A 21,944-nucleotide genomic window follows, 5' to 3' on the forward strand; every position below is an offset into this window, starting at 1 on the left:
ACGGTGACCGTACAGTAACTAAAAACATGTGCTGACATCAAAGGCTGCCGAAGGTGACAGGCGTGAAGGTCGGCAGACAGTGAGGCGTCACAGTAGAGGGTTCAGGGGTGTCGGCCTAATTTCTAGGTCACAATCCCAACAGAAAAATTAAGATTTGGTGACTCAATGTCACAGACTGAGTACTCTATATGGTCCATCATAAGGAGCTTGAAGAGGTTTCTTTACACTGTAACGTCTCACAAACACATGAGAGCATGATTCAAGAGTTGGGTGGATGAAAACTTTTACGTTTGCATGTGATGAAGTTGGAATTGGTTTCAGTTCTGACATGCAGGTTCGAAGTTTTTGAAGGAACTCGTGTGGATCAACATTTGAAGTTGACGGATCGAAGAACTCCGCTGGTAGTCGTAGGGGGGTTCCATAGACGAGTTCAGCACTGGTGCATCCTAGGTCCTCTTTTACGGCAGATCTTAGTCTAAGAAGTACAATGGGAAGGGATTCAGTCCATTTTATATTGGGGTGGCATTTGAGACCTTGTTTTAGAGCTCTGTGAAAGCATTCGACGAGACCATTGCTAGAAGGATGGTATGGTGTTGTATGCACTCTAGCTGCTCCGATCATTCGAGACAGTTGAAGAAAAAGGCTACTCTCGAATTGACGGCCTTGGTCTGTTGTGATTACAGAAGGAATGCCGAACCTAGAAAACCAATTGTTCACGAGTGCTCGGGCTACCGTTTCGGCAGTAATCTCTGGGATGGGGATAGCTTCAGGCCACCTTGAGAATCTGTCAATGCACGTCAAGAGATACTGGTATCCATCAGAAGGAGGGAGCGGTCCGACAAGGTCGATGTGGATATGATCGAACCGTCGAGATGGTAACTCGAATGATTGCAGAGGAGACCGTGTGTGTCGGATCACTTTGTTTTTCTGACAGCTGACACAGGAGCGAGACCATTCTACAACATCTTTGGCTATGGATGGCCATACAAATCAAGAAAGAACAAGCTTCTTCGAAGCACGGATTCCAGGATGTGTCAAATTGTGAAGAGACATAAAAATACTTTTTCGAAATTCTTTTGGCACGTATGGACGAACTCTGTCATTGCTGGTGTCACAATATAAGGGGTATGGGCCGTCCAATTTCATAGTTTGCAACTTCAAAGTCATTGTAGAGTTTTCGCATTCAGTGAGTAGTTTCTTTAGTTCCTCATCAGCTCTTTGGGCATCAGCGATTTTAAGAAAATCAATTGGTGGAAGCTTTATTGAGTTTAATCGTGAGAGTGTGTCGGCTACTACATTATCACTTCCAGAAACATGGCGAATTTCAGTACTGAATTGGGCTATAAAATCTAATTGTCGAAGCTGGCGCGGTGAGCATGAATCTGAATTTTTTTTAAAGGAATAAATTAAGGCACGATGGTCGGTAAATATTATGAAATTTTGCGCTTCAAGATTATGGCGAAAGTGTTTAATAGCTGCATACATGGCAAGTAATTCGCGATCATAGGTACTGTATTTTTTTTCAGTTAATGAAAGTTTACGGGAAAAGAAACCGAGGGGCTTTGGTCCACTAGGAGTATCAGTATTTAAAACAGCGCCAATAGAGGTATCGGAAGCATCTACCATTAACGAAAGTTGCTGATTAGATGTTTGATAACTAAGAATAGCAAAATTAGCTAATTCTTGTTTGCATTTTTCAAATGCCGAAATTGCTGCACCTGTCCACTGGATCAAGCGTTTGTCGTTTTTCTTCGAATCTCTCAAATATTCAGTTAGAGGAGCTTGTGTGGCTGCGGCATTTTTTAAAAGACGGCGATAAAAATTTATCATAGCTAGAAAACGTTTAAGTTGGACAACTGTCTCAGGTTTGGGGAAATCAACTATGGCTTGTACTTTTTCAGGTAAAGGTTGAACACCATCTGAAGAAATCAGACAACCGAGAAATTTAACGGATGATTTTCCCAACACGCACTTTGATGGGTTAAGTTTAAGGCCGTACTGAGAAAAACGGGTAAATATTTCTTGAAGATATTGGATGTGTTCGTCTTCATTAGCTGAAGCTATGAACACGTCGTCAAAGTATGGTATGCAAAAGTCTAAGCCTGTTAAAACTTGGTGCATAAACCTTTGGAAAGTTTGACCAGAGTTTTTTAAACCGAAAGGCATGTAAACGTATTCGAATAGTCCGAATGGAGTGGTGACTGCTGTTTTGGGAATATCCGGAGGATTCACCGGAATTTGATGATACGCTCTCGTGAGATCGACAGTTGAAAAAATCTTCTTACCGTAAAATAATTGAGTGCAGTCCTGAATATGTGGAACTGGGTATCTGTCAGGAACTGTTATGGAATTAAGTTTTCGGTAATCTCCGCAGGGACGCCAATTACCATTCGACTTCCTAACTACGTGTAGTGGGCTAGCCCAAGGGCTTTTTGATGGTCTTATAATCCCTTGAGTTAGAAGAAAATCAAATTCTTCCCTGGTCGCTTTCATAATTTCGGGCGATAAACGCCTTGACTTTTAAAATACAGGCGGTCCTGTAGTTTCTAAAAAATGGTAAACGGTCGAAGGAGTAGGCGTAGGATTTGCATGAGATGGGTTTGTCAATTCCGGAAAGCGGGACAATACCCTATCAAATTTTGAGTCTCCTAAGTGAATAGTTAAACTACTTGTAAAATCAATATTAGCAATCTTTCCACGTGATGTTAGTTTAGTTAGCTTATCGATTAATCGGCTATTTTTTACATCAACTAATAAATCGAAATGTCTCGGAAAATCGACACCAATAATTGGCTGTTTAACATCGGCAACAACAAAACGCCAAGTGAATGGCCTACGAAGGTTAAAATCTAAAGTTAAAATTTTTGTTCCATATGTTAAAATTTTAGTACCGTTTGCTGCGAATAATACTAAATCATCAGAAACTTTAGTATCAGATGCATAACGCTTTGGCAAGACAGACAAATCAGCGCCAGTATCAATAAGCAAATTAAGGTTACTTTTTTGATCGGCCAATAAAATACGATTAATGTGGCGATCGGTATGGCCTTCGTGCGATCGCCTGTTTAGTTTTCCGAGTAATTGCATGAAGAATTACATTTTTTAGCGCGATTACCAAAATTTGTATGATAAAAACAATATCCGTTTTCAGGTTCTTTATATTTTCTGCGAGCTCTAGAATTGCTGCGATGTTGAGAATTCTTTCTTTCTCTGTTCGGGTTTCGAGACTGTCTCACATAAGAAGTGAGTTCGCTTACTTGTTTAGTGAGCTGAGCGACTTGCAATTCGAGTGCAGACGTTTTATCAGCAACTGAAGCTAGCTGGTCTAATTCATCATTGAGGGCTGCCAAAATAGTTTGTACGTTGTTAGGGAGTCTACCAAGCCACAAAGATTTTAAGAGAGGAGTGCCCACATTATCACCTGCGAGTGCTCTCATTCGTGTTAATAATTGGGAAGGTCGCTGGTCACCCAATTCCAGCCCTTGAAGAAGGGTCCGAATTTTTGATTCCTCACTCTCGGAATGCAGCTCAATTAATCGTTTTTTGATAGCTTCGTATTTCTCAGTGTTAGGAGGTTTTAAAACAATATCGCTAATCGAACTTAAAACATCTGAGTCGACAGTTGCAAGTACGTAATTAAACTTTGTATCATCGGTGGAAATTTTAGCCAAAGTGAATTGTGCTTCTAGCCGGACAAACCACAAGGCGGGATTTGATTTCCAAAACGGAGGTGGTTTGACTGCCAAGTGAGCAATTTGATTTTCGTCTAGAGTTTCGTTAGGCATTGCGGAATGTTTAAACAAATTAAAAGAAAATTCTCAAATAAGTCGTGAATTTAGTTAACAAATTTGATTATGGATTATTATTAAAAATAATGTAAATATTGATGAACGCGAACATTGCTATAACAAAAATGCCATGTTTAGTGAGAAGTAAAAATAACTATTAAATTAGACGGTAATAAGAAATAAAAAAAAGCCACACAAGAAAATAAAAGTTACCGCGTGATACTCCTAGTGGAAACCAATTTAAAAAATAGACTTACTGAAATTGTTGAAACGCCATATCCTGAGTTGATGATGAACGCGTGTTCGAAAAAAGGGTCACCAATTTGGTAAATTGAGTTTTTATAAGCATTAAAGCAAATTACCAATTAAAGTTTGAAGAATAAATTTAATTTAAACATAATTAATTACAAATAAATACAGAAAGTTAAAAATGAAATTAGGATCATTGTACAGCCATGCTTCACCGACCGTGCCACGAGCTAAAATGTGGATATCCTCGGTTGCTTGTAGAAAAACTGGTTTTACGTGACTCCTGCAAGTTGAAGTAAAAGTTCTTTTTTTTGCATCACCAAGTGAAGGTGAGATTACAGGGCCAGGACACCGCCGCATATACTTCCTGATGAGACTCGAGGCTATAAATTTGTAAATGTGTAGAAGAATGTTGCAGTAAAAAAAATATTTTTTTCGTAATTTTTTGAAACCACGTTTTGAGATATTTCAGGTCACTTTTAAAGTTTGACCTAGTTTGAGAAGGTTATATAAGGAATCAAATTAAAGCTCTAATTTCAATGCTTTTTGAATTGTAATGCATTGTAAAAAAAGCATTGCAATAATTGCAATGCTTTTTGAAATTTTTTTCTGATACAATTTTAAAAAAAGTTGCAGCTATTTATATGTATGCAAGTTTGTCGCTTTTTATGAAAATTTTATTTTTTCAAATGTCCATAATTTGGACAATTTTCAAATTAAAAATAGATAGAATTGCTTACTTTATAATGAGTGTTTATTTCACCAAATTTCATTAAAATTGGAGGGGGGGTCGGTCCAAAAGAGATTGATCTGACGTGGAATGATGACTCATAAGATCTTTATTTATCGCAATGCACATTTATATTTAGTTTGATTGTACGCAACTTTTATTATTTGTTGTTTGCTGCGCAATTAGTGAATGAATGCATATTGATAGAATTGTTTGTATTTTCAACTTGATCTTTCTCGACTTATAAAATTTTGATTGCAATTTGCTTGTTTGCAATTTTTAGTGACTTCAGAAATTAATTTTGCCTCAAATATCTCGCAAATTAAAATAAATATTTTTTAAATACATAAGTAATACTTAACTATAAAAAAAATTAATTACAATACTTTAAAAAGAAAACAGAAATGCTTAACTAAATATTGAGTTCTAAGTTCATTTATACTTTTATATATACATATATATATATATATTTGCTTTCTTTTAGGAATTTTGAACTTCCTTTGAGGACATATTTTTTTATTGGAAGGAGTAGTTTTCCAAACTTCAGAACGGGTAGCTCAGAATTTTTAAATGTTTGCATGAGAACACGAATATTTTTTATACCATCTTCAATTTGTTGTAAATCTTCAAAAGATTGAATAGACTGGGCATCAATGGATATCTCTATACAAAATTGTTGTTTACGTAATTTTTTGTCGTTAATGTCCTTCCGAGGTTTTTTATGTATCTGTTTTAAATCACATTTTCTTTTTTGTATTCTTAGAAATTTCTTCCGTAACGTCAATAAAGAACAGGTTTTCCTCGGATGTACAAGGGAAAATATCATCTTCGATGTTTTTACGCACGATTTTAAATTTTTGACATACGAAGTGTATCTGCTGGCAGATTATGTACCTTAAATTAAAGTCTGCACGACATAGAATGAATACATATCTTACAATCTCTGCATGCAGTAGTGCAACTGCAGTCACTGTTCTCTTTTTCCACATCATAAGTAATAATTTTTCCTTCTTGTACTTTAGTTACTATATATTGTCCATCTTTCATCTGTATAGCTGAATAAATATTGGTGTCCATTTTTGTACTTTCCAAATGGTGTTTTCTAATAAATTTAAGCTTCCTACTCTTTGTAGTTTACAAAAAAGTTTTCAACAAACTTTGAGAAAGTATCTATCCTATTCATGTAATAACGGCTTCATGTCTTTTTTTTTATAATTGCACGAACCTCTTCATTTTTTTCTTTAGAATTGAGGTTCTTACTTAAATTTTTCATTACATGCCAGGAACAAAGTAAATGTCTCGGTTCGTCTTAAAAAGATTTAACCCTGGTATTTAAAAATGTTGTTGTATCATCAGTCATCATTACACGGATAATAACTCTCAGACACGGATAATAACTTAGAGAAGAAAATTGCCACTGGCAAACCTTCGTGGTTTTTATCATGGTTTAAAAGAGTAGTTAAATGAAACCCATACTGGTTTATGCCATGTGTAGCATCTAACATAATGCACTCTTTTTCTATAAAAGTTCAATAACTCAATTTGAGTTTCTATTCCTAGTAGACTTTCAAATTAAAAAAATACATAGTATGCAGTTATCTCCTTTTTTCATCCGCTGCTCTGCAGGTTTCGAGATCCAGTATACACTCACTTTAAAGAGGTTAGGGGCAAAACCATGTAGCAACTGATCTTACCCAACTTTCTCTCTTCAACGTAGGAACTTTTTATTTTTAAAATGTATTAAAACTCAAAGGAAGAAGACTTGAAAGAGCAGAGTTCTCATTCTTCTTAGATTCATCGTTGATAGTTCAATCCTGACTGTTCTTTGGCGATTAAATTTTTCTTTTTTTATTCAGAGAGGAATTTTTAGTATACTCAGAAGGACTCTTACAACTACAGGGGAAGGCATAAGTTTTGATGTTAAAGCACGGGAGCGATTTCTTGTTTCAGTCTGGAACGGAACAATTTTTGGTTTTCTCTTTTAAAGGCTTGTCAGCAAATAAAAAGCAATATATTTTAAGTAAACTTGCAACTGCAAAGCTTCTTCAAAAGGTTGTTGGCTTGCAACATTTCTCCCGAAGTGTGTGAATTCATCAACGGGCTCTTTTTCTTTTATCTCCTCTCGGGCCTTGTCTGAAATATCATGTAGAAGAGAGATGGCTCTTTCTACGTGGTCGGGGACTTATTTTGGTTTTTTCTGTAATTGTATCGGCAATCCATCGCCTTTGCTTGTATATTTTGATTTATATTGTCGACTCTTCTTTAACGAATAAGTTGTAGAATTAAGTATCTTCAAAAGGAAGTTGCCGTAGTTGGCTTGCAACATTTCCCCCGAAGTGGGTGAATTCATCAACGGACTCTTTTTCTTTCATCTCCTCTCGGGCCTTGTCAGAAATATCATGTAGAAGAGGGATGGCTCTTTCTACGTGGTTGGGGACTTATTTTGGTTCTCTCTGTTAGTTGTATAGGCAATCCATCGCTTTTTCTAATATATTTGATTATTATTGTCGTCTCTTCTTTGATGAACAAATTGTAGAATTAAGTATCTTCAAAAGGAAGTTGGCTTGCAACATTTCCCCCGAAGTGGGGTGAATTCATCAACGGACTCTTTTTCTTTCATCTCCTCTCGGGCCTTTTCAGAAATATCATGTGGAAGAGAGATGGCTCTTTCTACGTCGTTGGGGACTTATTTTGGTTTTCTCTGTTAGTTGTATAGGCAATCCATCGCTTTTTCTAATATATTTTGATTAATATTGTCGTTACTTCTTTGATGAACAAGTTGTAGAATTAAGTATCTTCAAAAGGAAGTTGGCTTGCAACATTTCCCCCGAAGTGGGTGAATTCATCAACGGACTCTTTTTCTTTCATCTCCTCTCGGGCCTTGTCAGAAATATCATGTAGAAGAGGGATGGCTCTTTCTACGTGGTTGGGGACTGATTTTGGTTTTCTCTGTTAGTTGTATAGGCAATCCATCGCTTTTTCTAATATATTTTGATTAATATTGTCGTCTCTTCTTTGATGAATAAGTTGTAGAATTAAGTATCTTCAAAAGGAAGTTGCCGTAGTTGGCTTGCAACATTTCCCCCGAAGTGGGTGAATTCATCAACGGACTCTTTTTCTTTCATATCCTCTCGGGCCTTGTCAGAAATATCATGTAGAAGAGGGATTGCTCTTTCTACGTGGTTGGGGACTTATTTTGGTTTTCTCTGTTAATTGTATAGGCAATCCATCGCTTTTTCTAATATATTTTGATTGATATTGTCGAATCTTGCTCCTCTTTGAGGAATAAGTTGTAGAATTTGCACCTGCAACTGCAAAGTAATTCAAAAGGAATTTGCCGTGGTTGGCTTGCAACATTTCTCCCGAAGTAGGTGAATTCATCAACGGGCCCTTTTTCTTTTATCTCCTCTCGGGCCTTGTCTGAAATATCATGTAGAAGAGAGATGGCTCTTTCTACGTGGTCGGGGACTTATTTTGGTTTTTTCTGTAATTGTATCGGCAATCCATCGCCTTTGCTTGTATATTTTGATTTATATTGTCGACTCTTCTTTGACGAATAAGTTGTAGAATTTCCACCTGCAACTGCAAAGTATCTTCAAAAGGAAGTTGTCGTAGTTTTCTTGCAACATTTCCCCCGAAGTCGGTGAATTCATAAACGGACTCTTTTTCTTTCATCTCCTCTCGGGCCTTGTCAGAAATATCATGTAGAAGAGGGATGGCTCTTTCTACGTGGTTGGGGACTTATTTTGGTTTTCTCTGTTAGTTGTATAGGCAATCCATCGCTTTTTCTAATATATTTTGATTAATATTGTCGTCTCTTCTTTGATGAATAAGTTGTAGAATTAAGTATCTTCAAAAGGAAGTCGACGTAGTTGGCTTGCAACATTTGCCCCGAAGTGGGTGAATTCATCAACGGACTCTTTTTCTTTCATCTCCTCTCGGGCCTTATCAGAAATATCATGTGGAAGAGAGATAGCTCTTTCTACGTCGTCGGGGACTTATTTTGGTTTTTTCTGCTAATTGTATAAGCAATCCATCGCTTTTTCTAATATATTTTGATTAATATTGTCGTCTCTTCTTTGATAAATAAATTGTTGAATTAAGTATCATATAGAGGAAGTTGCCGTAGTTGGCTTGCAACATTTCCCCCGAAGTGGGTGAATTCATCAACGGACTCTTTTTCTTTCATCTCCTCTCGGACCTTGTCAGAAATATCATGTAAAAGAGGGATGGCTCTTTCTACGTGGTTGGGGTCTTATTTTAGTTATTTCTGTTAATTGTATAGGCAATCCATCGCTTTTTCTAATATATTTTGATTAATATTGTCGTCTCTTCTTTGATGAATAAGTTGTAGAATTAAGTATCTTCAAAAGGAAGTTGCCGTAGTTGGCTTGCAACATTTCCCCCGAAGTGGGGTGAATTCATCAATGGACTCTTTTTCTTTCATCTCCTCTCGGGCCTTGTCAGAAATATCATGTAAAAGAGGGATTGCTCTTTCTACGTGGTTGGGGACTTATTTTATTTTTTTCTGTTAATTGTATAGGCAATCCATCGCTTTTTCTAATATATTTTGATTAATATTGTCGTCTCTTCTTTGATGAACAAGTTGTAGAATTAAGTATCTTCAAAAGGAACTTGGCTTGCAACATTTCCCCCCGAAGTGGGTGAATTCATCAACGGACTCTTTTTCTTTCATCTCCTCTCGGACCTTATCAGAAATATCATGTGGAAGAGAGATGGCTCTTTCTACGTCGTCGGGGACTTATTTTGGTTTTCTCTGTTAGTTGTATAGGCAATCCATCGCTTTTTCTAATATATTTTGATTAATATTGTCGTCACTTCTTTGATGAACAAGTTGTAGAATTAAGTATCTTCAAAAGGAAGTTGGCTTGCAACATTTCCCCCGAAGTGGGTGAATTCATCAACGGACTCTTTTTCTTTCATCTCCTCTCGGGCCTTGTCAGAAATATCATGTAGAAGAGGGATGGCTCTTTCTACGTGGTTGGGGACTTATTTTGGTTTTCTCTGTTAGTTGTATAGGCAATCCATCGCTTTTTCTAATATATTTTGATTAATATTGTCGTCACTTCTTTGATGAATAAGTTGTAGAATTAAGTATCTTCGAAAGGAAGTTGCCGTAGTTGGCTTGCAACATTTCCCCCGAAGTGGGTGAATTTATCAACGGACTCTTTTTCTTTCATCTCCTCTCGGGCCTTGTCAGAAATATCGTGTAAAAGAGGGATTGCTCTTTCTACGTGGTTGGAGACTTATTTTAGTTTTTTCTGTTAATTGTATAGGCAATCCATCGCTTTTTCTAATATATTTTGATTAATATTGTCGTCTCTTATTTGATGAATAAGTTGTAGAATTAAGTATCTTCAAAAGGAAGTTGCCGTAGTTGGCTTGCAACATTTCCCCCGAAGTGGGTGAATTTATCAACGGACTCTTTTTCTTTCATCTCCTCTCGGGCCTTGTCAGAAATATCGTGTAAAAGAGGGATTGCTCTTTCTACGTGGTTGGAGACTTATTTTAGTTTTTTCTGTTAATTGTATAGGCAATCCATCGCTTTTTCTAATATATTTTGATTAATATTGTCGTCTCTTCTTTGATGAATAAGTTGTAGAATTAAGTATCTTCAAAAGGAAGTTGCCGTAGTTGGCTTGCAACATTTCCCCCGAAGTGGGTGAATTTATCAACGGACTCTTTTTCTTTCATCTCCTCTCGGGCCTTGTCAGAAATATCGTGTAAAAGAGGGATTGCTCTTTCTACGTGGTTGGAGACTTATTTTAGTTTTTTCTGTTAATTGTATAGGCAATCCATCGCTTTTTCTAATATATTTTGATTAATATTGTCGTCTCTTCTTTGATGAATAAGTTGTAGAATTAAGTATCTTCAAAAGGAAGTTGCCGTAGTTGGCTTGCAACATTTCCCCCGAAGTGGGTGAATTCATCAACGGACTCTTTTTCTTTCATATCCTCTCGGGCCTTGTCAGAAATATCATGTAGAAGAGGGATGGCTCTTTCTACGTGGTTGGGGACTTATTTTGGTTTTCTCTGTTAGTTGTATAGGCAATCCATCGCTTTTTCTAATATATTTTGATTAATATTGTCGTCACTTCTTTGATGAATAAGTTGTAGAATTAAGTATCTTCAAAAGGAAGTTGCCGTAGTTGGCTTGCAACATTTCCCCCGAAGTGGGTGAATTCATCAACGGGCTCTTTTTCTTTCATCTCCTCTCGGGCCTTGTCAGAAATATCATGTAGAAGAGGGATGGCTCTTTCTACGTGGTTGGGGACTTATTTTGGTTTTCTCTGTTAGTTGTATAGGCAATCCATCGCTTTTTCTAATATATTTTGATTAATATTGTCGTCACTTCTTTGATGAATAAGTTGTAGAATTAAGTATCTTTGAAAGGAAGTTGCCGTAGTTGGCTTGCAACATTTCCCCCGAAGTGGGTGAATTTATCAACGGACTCTTTTTCTTTCATCTCCTCTCGGGCCTTGTCAGAAATATCGTGTAAAAGAGGGATTGCTCTTTCTACGTGGTTGGAGACTTATTTTAGTTTTTTCTGTTAATTGTATAGGCAATCCATCGCTTTTTCTAATATATTTTGATTAATATTGTCGTCTCTTCTTTGATGAATAAGTTGTAGAATTAAGTATCTTCAAAAGGAAGTTGCCGTAGTTGGCTTGCAACATTTCCCCCGAAGTGGGTGAATTTATCAACGGACTCTTTTTCTTTCATCTCCTCTCGGGCCTTGTCAGAAATATCGTGTAAAAGAGGGATTGCTCTTTCTACGTGGTTGGAGACTTATTTTAGTTTTTTCTGTTAATTGTATAGGCAATCCATCGCTTTTTCTAATATATTTTGATTAATATTGTCGTCTCTTCTTTGATGAATAAGTTGTAGAATTAAGTATCTTCAAAAGGAAGTTGCCGTAGTTGGCTTGCAACATTTCCCCCGAAGTGGGTGAATTCATCAACGGACTCTTTTTCTTTCATATCCTCTCGGGCCTTGTCAGAAATATCATGTAGAAGAGGGATTGCTCTTTCTACGTGGTTGGGGACTTATTTTGGTTTTCTCTGTTAATTGTATAGGCAATCCATCGCCTTTTCTAATATATTTTGATTGATATTGTCGAATCTTGCTCCTCTTTGAGGAATAAGTTGTAGAATTTCCACCTGCAACTGCAAAGTAATTCAAAAGGAATTTGCCGTAGTTGGCTTGCAACATTTCTCCCGAAGTAGGTGAATTCATCAACGGGCCCTTTTTCTTTTATTTCCTCTCGGGCCTTGTCAGAAATATCATGTAGAAGAGAGGTGGCTCTCTCCACTTGGTTAAAGACTTATTTTTTTTCTGTAATTGTATGGCTGTGGCAGCTAATCCATCTTTGTTCAGTATTCATATATATATATATCGGATATAATCGTGTGGGCTAATGAAAAGATTATATCTTTTTTTTCTGGTTTCTTAAATAAAATTTCACCCTTTTTTTTATTAACTGTTATTTTTTTACTTATTATTTCACCCCCCTTTTTTTCATATGTCTATAATTTTTCTTTGTTTTATCTTCATTTTGAACTTCATATATATATATATATATATACATTCATATATATATATATATATATATATATATATATATATATATATATATATATATATATATATATATATATATATATATATAGATATAGATATATATATATATATATATATATATATATATATATATATAACAATCTGTTTAGATAATAGGCAAAATCCTCACTCACTGATTCACTATCACTAACTCTCTCTCTCTCTCCATGAAATTAGAAATCTGATTTCTGAGATTCGTTGAAAAACTTCAGAGTTTAATTTCGACATTTTCAATTATAGGAATAATTAACAGTAATGCAGAATAAGCCACTACCACCAGATGTTTGTCGCGAAATAACTGATTTCGGCTCTTGTGATTTGAAGAGCAAAGTATGTGAAATCGCAAGGCGGTATGTGCTTGAAGGTGATTTTATGTATTATTATAAGCATATTGTCAGGCACTATGTCAATCCTGCTAGTTAAACTCTTTATATTATATATAACAACATAACGCGTATTATATTTTGTTGTCATCAAACCCATGCCATTTCATTTTCGCGAAGGGGATTAGCAATTTATGCAATTAAAAACTGAAACCAACATTTAATACCTTACAAAAATAAAATTTCCTTTTTCGTAGTTGTCACGTGGGCGATTAAAATCGGCTATAAATATGGCAAAAATGAAAGATTAAAAGTGAAAAATTCCCACCAATGAACTAAGTTCTATATTTTTTTTAAAAATTATGTTTATTAATTTACGCAGCTAACAATTTAAAGCAAATTTTAATTATCTATATAAGAATAAAGGACTTCAATCTGTTGTATCTCTAAACACTAAAATTTATAATTGTGATTGTTGAGAAATTATGTGAATTATTTGCTTCAAATGTAATTTCGAAGGACGATTAAAATTTATATAAATCTTATCGCAATGTATATAAATTGAATGCAATGTTTGTATGTCAAAAGTTTACATATAAGTTGTATATGTTATACATTTTTGGAGCTTTACTTTATTAAGAATACCAGCGCACATGCCTATTTTAACTCAATGGCCGTTCGAATTGATCTGAAATTGCGATCCTATGCTCCTTCAGGAACTTTTAAGACAGAAGTTGATGGCAGAGTAAAATTTGAATCTCGGAGATCAGAACCAGCACCAAAATTTGTTTCTAATATTGCTAGCCAGTGCAGTAATAACTATAGTGCATTCCCTGAGGAATGCTGGCGTAGTTATGTATACTTCTTATTTTGTTAGTTCTCGCGCATTACTGGGGAAAATAGAAATGATTCGTTGAGTCATATGTATATATCTTTTTTTGCAGTTACTAGAAAAAATTTTTTTATCAATTATTCTTTCATTGTATTTTTCACTGTTCATTATGTATTTTTAATTTATTTTATTATTTTTTCAGTTGTTTATCTTTACTATACTTGTAAATTACTTCATTTTTGTAAACTACTTGATAGTGAAAACTTAATATATTATGATTTAAATAATAAATTTTTTTTTATTTAGAGTTGTGTTATGTAATTTTTAAATTTTTATTATACTATGAATACATTAACCTTATCTATCAAAAATATAGTAATTTAATACAAATACATATACTATATTTTCATAAAAATACTTCTTTACGAATAATTAAATGTAATATAATTAATAAAATTAATTTCTTGCAATTGAATTTTGATTCTTAACTATTTTTTTATTTACTAGCCTTTAACTCTATAACGATGGAATCTTACAGCTAAAATTTCGACCACCTACCCAATTGCTAGAGTACTCGAGATTTTAATTGATCACTATGGTCATGATAAGACAAGTTTAAAACGTTTCCTGACAGCTACCAACAGAATTTATCTCAAAGTTTATGTAAATCAAAATTTTGATCCTCAATCGACAAGCTTGAGGGATGAAACTACAACTGGAGCTTTGTCTTTGATGAGAATATTGTGATGCAACTGTAGAAATAACTCTTAAGTCCAACCGTGGATCACTTGCATTGTTTTTTAAATTGAACGTAAGAATATATGCTGCAATGGTATCCTCAAGGTTCAAAAAAATTCAAGGTTCAAGAAAAATTTACTTCCCTTTTATTGCTCATCGAAATTCCGACCACCATCTAACATTAACTTCTCAATAGATGACTAAAAAAAATTAATAAAAATAATCAAACTTCTACAAGCGACATTTTTCAAATTAGCCGAAACGCTTAAATTTTTGTCGCACTTTAAAGATGAAAAATAAGCTCTATCAAGTTGTCCCGTATAATAGCGTTAAAAGTCTTGTCTTGTAAATACATTTCATACATAAATGTGTAATTTATTATACATAATGCTTGAATTCATTACCAAATTCGAAAATAATTTTCTTTTCTTGATTACTGATGGTAGAAATCTGCTTCCACATTTAAACCATGAAACTCTGGGCCCGTACACATCTTCGGCTGCAGCTCCTGTGCGTTTTGATTTAATTTTTTGCAACTCTTGTTTAAAAGTTGTCCTAGTGCTGTTGATCTTGTTGGTGACTTCAGCCGGTCCAACTAAGGAATATTTATAGCTTCCGCTATTCATAATAAGGTTGAGTCCCTGGCATCTTTGCTTTTATAAACCTCTTGCCTCACGTTCCGTAAGACTTCTTCTTTTTCGTATAACTCAACAAAATCTAAAGTTTGTTGGTCATCGAATTCGCTACCACTTGCTTCCTTTTTCGGCTGACTAGTTTAACGAATCACTCAGCTCTATTTCACTTTTAAAAATGAATTTTGTCGAACCAGGATGAGATTTGTAGAAAACCCTAGCGGCCGAAATATTTTCCTATTCCGATTTTATCGAACTTCTTTATTTTTGGCAGTGGTAGCTAGGGGGGCCGGATTAAGAGCTTTGAAGGCCCTTAGCCAGGGATGGGCAAACTTTTTTGGTTGAGGGCAAAAAGACGAGAGAGAAAAAGTTTGGTGAGCCAAGTAAAAACTTCTAAAAAAATTTAAAAAAACGATATACAAGTTTTATTTTAAATATTTAATGACATGAATGAAATTGCGATTTTATTTTTAACAGTCCCTATTTTGAAGTGAGATGTGCTTATTTTAAGGAACGAGGCTAAATGCTTGTCTGTTAGTCTACTTCTGAAATGATTTTTTCAAGGGTTTTAATGGCACTGAAATCTTGAAATCTGCGTTCAAAATCAAAATGGAGTTTTTTCAAGCCATCTTCATAATTCTTAAGCTTTTCCTTATTTATTGAGGGTGTTGAATTTAACCTCGAGAAATAAGACAAGTCTCGCTTCCAAGCAAACAGATTAAGCTTCAGTTTAAAAGCTTTGAGATGAGCCCAAATATCATCAATGAATTGATTTTTCCCTTGCATCTTGACATTCAAGTTGTTCATATGACAAAAAAGATCTGTTAAAAATACAAAATCTGAAAGCCATTGTGCATCTTCTAATATTTCGCACTCTCAAAACTGCTTCTCACGGAAGAACAACAGAATGCCAAAGTCAGCTGCCAAACTCGCTCGAAAACACATCCTACTCTAAGCCACCTTACTTTCGTCTAAATCAGCAGATCAGAGTATTCAGATTTCACGGACTAAAGAAAATCTCGGAATTGCCTGTGTGTAAGCCCACGAAATCTAATAGTATTAACTAGCTTTACTACTACATCAAGCACAGGTTTCATATTCAGTGCAGATTTACACTGAGCATCTTGGCGTATAACACAATAACGTTATTCTCGGGATAGTTCTGATTAAAGAGTCCAAGGAATCCAGATTTTTTCCTGTCATATTTTGTACCCCATCAGTCGAAATATTACATGTTTTTGTTATGGCCACTTTCATAGTTAAAACCCTTCCTGAAACTCACGAACAATGTCTAATTCAGTGGTAGTTCCCTTTAAAGAACGCATGTGCGCCATTTCCTCGGTAATTTCAAAGTTCTCATCAACACTTGTTATAATAAACACTAATTAAGCAGTATCAATTATATCAGTGCTTTCATCCATAGCTCTTCAGCAAAATTTAAATTGCGCAATTTTTGACTCTTATTGTGATGCAAATTTTTGTCGATGGCTTCTATTCTAGAAGCCACCGTTTTTCGCGATAAACTTACAGCCTCCAAATTATTTTTCATGTCGGAACATAAAACATCACAAACTTGGAGCATACATAGTTTAACGAACTCCCCTCACCATCACTGAGATATTTATTATTTTAAGCCATATTGTAAGCTACAATGTAACTTACACTGCTTTATCCCGTCCTTCAGGTAAACGGGAGGTGCATATTGGCCTGTGTGCATCAATCGGCTGGTCACAATCGTAATGTGTTGACTAGGATCAAGACCGGGGTCACCTACTGGGCATCTCGTTAAGGGTGGGGGCTGCCTCAGGGGTGACTCACGGTTGTATAACTATTGGTCAACATCGGTGTTAAGTAGCAGATTCCACTCTGTTTCTTGCATCCCCTTGGTTGGACTCCGTTGTGGGTGATGCCGCTGGTAGTCGAAGTGATTTTTTTATTTTCTATGGCTGAAAGTAGCAAGGTGTTCAGTTCCGCACACCAAAACAAAAACAGCGAAACAATCTCCTCACCGTTTGAATACCCTCGATTCTACATCATAACGCTCACGAACACTGAAGCACCCAACACTTCATTTACCAAAGTCTCGCCGTTTCTGATTCACAAAGCTCTTCTCTCAGTACTGTGAGAAGTAGCCTCGGTGAAAAAATTACGCTCGGGTGACCTTTTAGTTGAGGTCTCCCAAAAACAGGCTACTATCTTAACCAAATGTACCAATATCTACTCTTTCACTGTTACAGTATCGCACCATAAGACTACACCTCTCGAGGTGTCATATCAGAATCTGATTTCTTCGATGATGCAGAGAAAACAATTGCGGAAAATTTAACAGACCAACATGTTACTGCTATCCGTGGGATCAAGATTAGGAGGGATGGGCAACTCATCCCAACGAAGCATCTGATCCTTACTTTTAACACACTGAAATTACCATCTTCGGTTAAGCTTGCCTGGCATAACTGTTCTGTACGACCTTATGTGCCAAACCCATTAAGGTGCTTTCAGTGCCAAAGGTTTGGACATTCTAAAGCATCTTGTCGCAGCAAGCCTTTTTGTTCTCGATGCTCTGGTTATGACTATGATGACACTACCTGTGAGTTGCCACCCCTCTGCATTAACTGCAAGGGTGCTCACGCTGCATACTCCAGGAGTTGTCCAAAATGGTTCCAAGAGAAAGAGATACAAAGTGTCATAGTATTGCTAAATGTGACCTTCAATGAAACCCGCCGAATAGTCACCGCCCGCACTCCTCGTCCGGGTGTGTCCTGTTCTGCGGCTGTCAAGACTTCATTTTGTTCTGTCAGTACGCAAACGGACCTTTCACCTTAGTCTTGTACCTCTCATCATCAGATTAAAACTACAGTCCAAAAACCGCAGTATAATTTTAATACAACATAAAATAGAACAACTTCTCCACCAAAAATTAATTTTAAAATTGATAACGCAGAAGAAAATCGACCATTCCCCAAACAGCTTCCAGCAACAACAATACCTCAAACTAAAATCCTGGTATACCTCGGAAGAAAAGAGACCCAAAATACGTCAATCAATCCACTTCTGCTCAGAAGATGGATTCTGTCGTAGAATTGTTCGCTTCTTTGATCCACGGAAAATAAATTTCATTTCGTCCATCAGAATTCAATTTAATTGTTCTTTCGAAGTGCACTTGATTTGCGTCTTCTATTTCCTCTTGATCTCTTATTTCACATGCATCTGTTATACCTATTGCTTCAAGTTTCCAAAGGTTTTCTATGACAGTGTTCTGAGTTAATAGAGAAATCAAAATATTCGAATGATTGGCGTCAATTACTGAGGGTTTCATTTTCCCCATAATGACCCATCCTAAATATGTTTCTACTGTAGTTAAACCACACGCCAAATTGCACACTTTCCCAGTGTTAAGTTTTCCTGCTTCATCGGCTCCAATTAATAACTCAATACGCTGTCGATGATTCCCAATATCACTAAGTGAGTTGCGCTTCAGTACCATTTCTTGTACCAAGGTCCATCATGAAGTCGTGGAACAAAACTGCAAATTTTATGTTGATCCAAAACTTGCATATTACAACTATAAATATTTTTTAAATCGGTAACTTTAATAGAAAAAGGATTATGAATTTCGCTGCTTGATTTTGACCCTCCAAATAAGCTATGAATCAATTTGGTGAAATTTCGGCAGCGATAAATTTGAATCCAGTTTTCACTAAAGAAATTCGTTGTTCTCCTTCCCCATCGTTTCTCAGAAACGATAGCAGTTGCTTCAATTTTTCACAATACGTATTTTCTTGAACCATTGTTGTTGAATGACTCCTTAACTCCCTTAAAATATCTTCAGGAATGCACGATTCAACCAAAGGGAATAACATTGCTGCTTATTTGTCACTGGTTATACCTATTGACTCTAAAGAACGAAGGTAGATGTGAGGGAAGTTTTTGCTCCTCCGTCATAGCCGTATAGTTGTATAGTGGAATATATGAATGTTCATTTAGGCCATTAATGAATGAATTGAACAATTGAGTTTCCAGGAAATAATGTACAAATCGTTGAATATAAATTTAGGTTTTATTAAGCATAATTTGATTCAGATAATGGCCACATCTTCATCCAAAATAAGAAATCCCTTAAAGGGATGAAATTAGAAAAATACTCTCTATTGAGAGATCATAAAGCCAGAACAACATTTCTGACGGTTAGAAAATTGAGACTGGGAGGCCCCCAAAGGGCTCCCAGCCTCCACAAATTCGAAATAAAAGTGAATATATTTATTCTCAACGGACAGAGAAAGTATGGGTAGGAGATCCAAGATTTGGCGATTTATCATAATATATCATAGCCAAAAAACAAAGCCAACTAGCATATCCACATGGGTTAAAAAGAACACCTTGGCGATCACGAGTAGCCAACAAATTTATGTGAATTATTATAACCATGCAACCAAAACATTTAGCCGTTGGAAAATTAGAATTAAAAATTATAAATAGATTTTTGTTTTCGATTAGAGGCGACAGTGAATTAATATGTCTGCATAATAATGAAATAAAAAGAAAGTATCCGTTACATTGATCTGGAAGAGAAGAAATAAATATTTTATGTTCGTTTAAAAAGATTAAGTTTTTGATTTATTTTAAAAATAATTCTATTAATAAAATAAGCTTAAGTAATGAAGGATATTTTAAAAAGATAGGAAATACATATGTAATGCCAAATTGTGGCATCACAGTAGGATTCCAACTTATCGTATAAATGAGTTACATTTATTCTTCTCGGTTGTTCTGTGGCATTCTTAATAACTGGACTCAATTAATAATTCTTCACCACCAAATCTATTATTTAAGCATTGAATAACTTTATCATAATTCTCAGCAGTGGCGGGGAAACTCTCCACGATTTCTCTAGCTCTGGAACCAACTACGGTAGCTTGATATAAATAATGGAATTTATCTTCTTTTTCCATTTTTAGGTCATCGTGAATACACTTAAACTGATTCCAGAATGTAAGCCAATTCCTAATGTCACCGCCGAATTGTTTTAATTCAATCTCGGGTAACTTTGATTTTCGTCTGCTTAGCTTTGGCTACGAACTAAGAAAAGTCAAGGAAGGTTCAACTTTCTTATTGAAAAATAGTCTGCAATTTTTACACGAGCGAGATCCATTTTTTCATTATATTCTTCTGTACTTGTTGTTCTATTTCAAATTCTTCATCAGTTTCAAACTTTTTTTCTAGTACTCTTGAGTCAAGTTCATTTAATATTCCATAAAGTCATTCTAACGTGGCACTTTCAATTTTTAATACTTCATCAACTGGTAACTCTTTATTTAATTCTTCGAATAAAGTATTAAACGTTTTGGTAAAGGAAGCTCTTAATATTACATCCATCCTTAACTATGATATCAAACTTAACTTTTAATTTTGATCAATGAAATAAATCGCATAACAAACGCATTTATAGTAACTAACCTGTTACTATTGCCTTTTATCACGTCCGGGGTCACCACAAATGTTGAGTACGGCAAGAAATATACCCTATTTCTTCCACTCCTATATTTTATTTAACCAAATTCTTAAAAGAAATACAAAATGTTCTACAGATTTCTAAACATAAACTAGAGTTCTATTGTACATGTTAAAAGTTATTGAAAACATAAGAAAACGCTTTTACCTAATTCTCCATAATAAAAAAATTATCAAATTCTTATTTCAAACGTAACAGTGGTTATGAATATGCTTGCCTCAACCAACACAATAGAAGTCAATAATGAGATGTTTATATATTGCAATATTGGTCCTAGAATGACTTTCAATAATAAACCGATATCATTTTTATGTAGGACCCTTATATTTTTATAATAATGGGTGAAAATTAGTGTTTCTAGATTTTTCAATATTGGTCCCAGAATGACTTTCAGTAATGTACCATTATCAATTTCAATGTAGTACCATTATAAATTGCAATGTAGTACCATTATCAATTTCAATGAATTAGTATTATTCTTAATGTAGCGTTACTATTGAACACTCCAGCCCGGAAATTTCACAGGAGCGAGAAATAGAGGGCGAAACCTCACCCCGTCATTTTCACGGGAGCGACCCACGGTGCATGTTCTTATAACCAATTGTTCCTTTATTCATTTATTATATTCCTTTATTAATTATGTTTCTTTAGCCAATTTCAAACCCAACTGACGCCGATGTAAAATTGTTGCTAGGGTATTTAAATTTTTAAATTGTTTATTAACTGTTAAAAAAAAGTGCGTATCAGTATTTATGCTATACGCAGAATTGTCTGTCGAACTATAAAAAAAATTTGAAACAAAACACGATGATTAATCAACAGAAAAAAAAATGTATTCTTATCTGTTTTCATTTATCTGTTTGAATTAAGATTAAAACGAAACAAAGATTTAAATTTCAAAACTATTATGTTTTAATTTTAAATAAATTCGAGTATTTGCTTGATATTATTATTGTTTTTTTTTTACTTAGTAAGTTAGCACGTGAATGTTATTTTGTTTTTCGGAAAGAATAATTCTGAAACATGCTACCATCGGACAGGAAGGTACTGTAAATTTAATGTTGTTCAAACTATTTAACAAATTTAATAATAAAGTATTAAAGTTTTCACTTTTGAATATAAATTTTTGAAAAGAATAACTTGATTTAGCGATATGTTACTATTTAGTAAATTATTAGTTTTATTTACTAAACCAATTCAGGTGAATTATTATCAATTCAGGTGAAGCAAATTCAAATGCAATATGATTCACTTTTCATTCTATTAATTTACCCGTGCTTTATGTAAGTAGTTAATAACACAAATATATGGTATTTTACTTTTTTTTCCTTCTGTTTTTCAAACGTTTGTTTTGGACCGTGTGCAATTAAAACTCCAATTCAATTATTAGTAAAATTGTTTGATAATTTTCAGTAATGAAGTGTATGTGACTTTTGAAATTAATATGTTACTTTTTCGTTGTATTTTTTTATCAGTTCAATAAAGCATTCCCTCTTATTA

The 21,944-nt window shown here is 34.9% G+C and overlaps 2 protein-coding genes across 2 annotated transcripts in view; one reads left to right on the plus strand and one right to left on the minus strand.

Moving 5' to 3' along the window:
- Positions 1–3,065: 3,065 nt before the first annotated feature.
- On the minus strand, positions 3,066–3,785 carry LOC147804134 (uncharacterized). Its single transcript, XM_087151443.1, has one exon. It carries the CDS (start codon positions 3,783–3,785, stop codon positions 3,066–3,068), a length of 720 nt encoding a protein of 239 aa, XP_087007569.1.
- A 17,554-nt stretch (positions 3,786–21,339) lies between these two features.
- The window catches only part of LOC107443713 (cytochrome P450 4V2), a 38,237-nt gene continuing 37,632 nt past the window's right edge, over positions 21,340–21,944 (plus strand). Inside the window, exon 1 of the mRNA XM_087152025.1 lies at positions 21,340–21,488. Within this exon, the coding sequence (XP_087008151.1) occupies positions 21,468–21,488 (21 nt within the window). The 5' untranslated portion in view covers positions 21,340–21,467. The remainder of the gene's footprint in view (positions 21,489–21,944) is intronic.

The sequence above is a fragment of the Parasteatoda tepidariorum genome, chromosome 9 (assembly GCF_982258835.1).
Source record: "Parasteatoda tepidariorum strain Cologne lab strain chromosome 9, Ptep-v5.0, whole genome shotgun sequence".
NCBI lineage: Eukaryota > Metazoa > Arthropoda > Arachnida > Araneae > Theridiidae > Parasteatoda > Parasteatoda tepidariorum.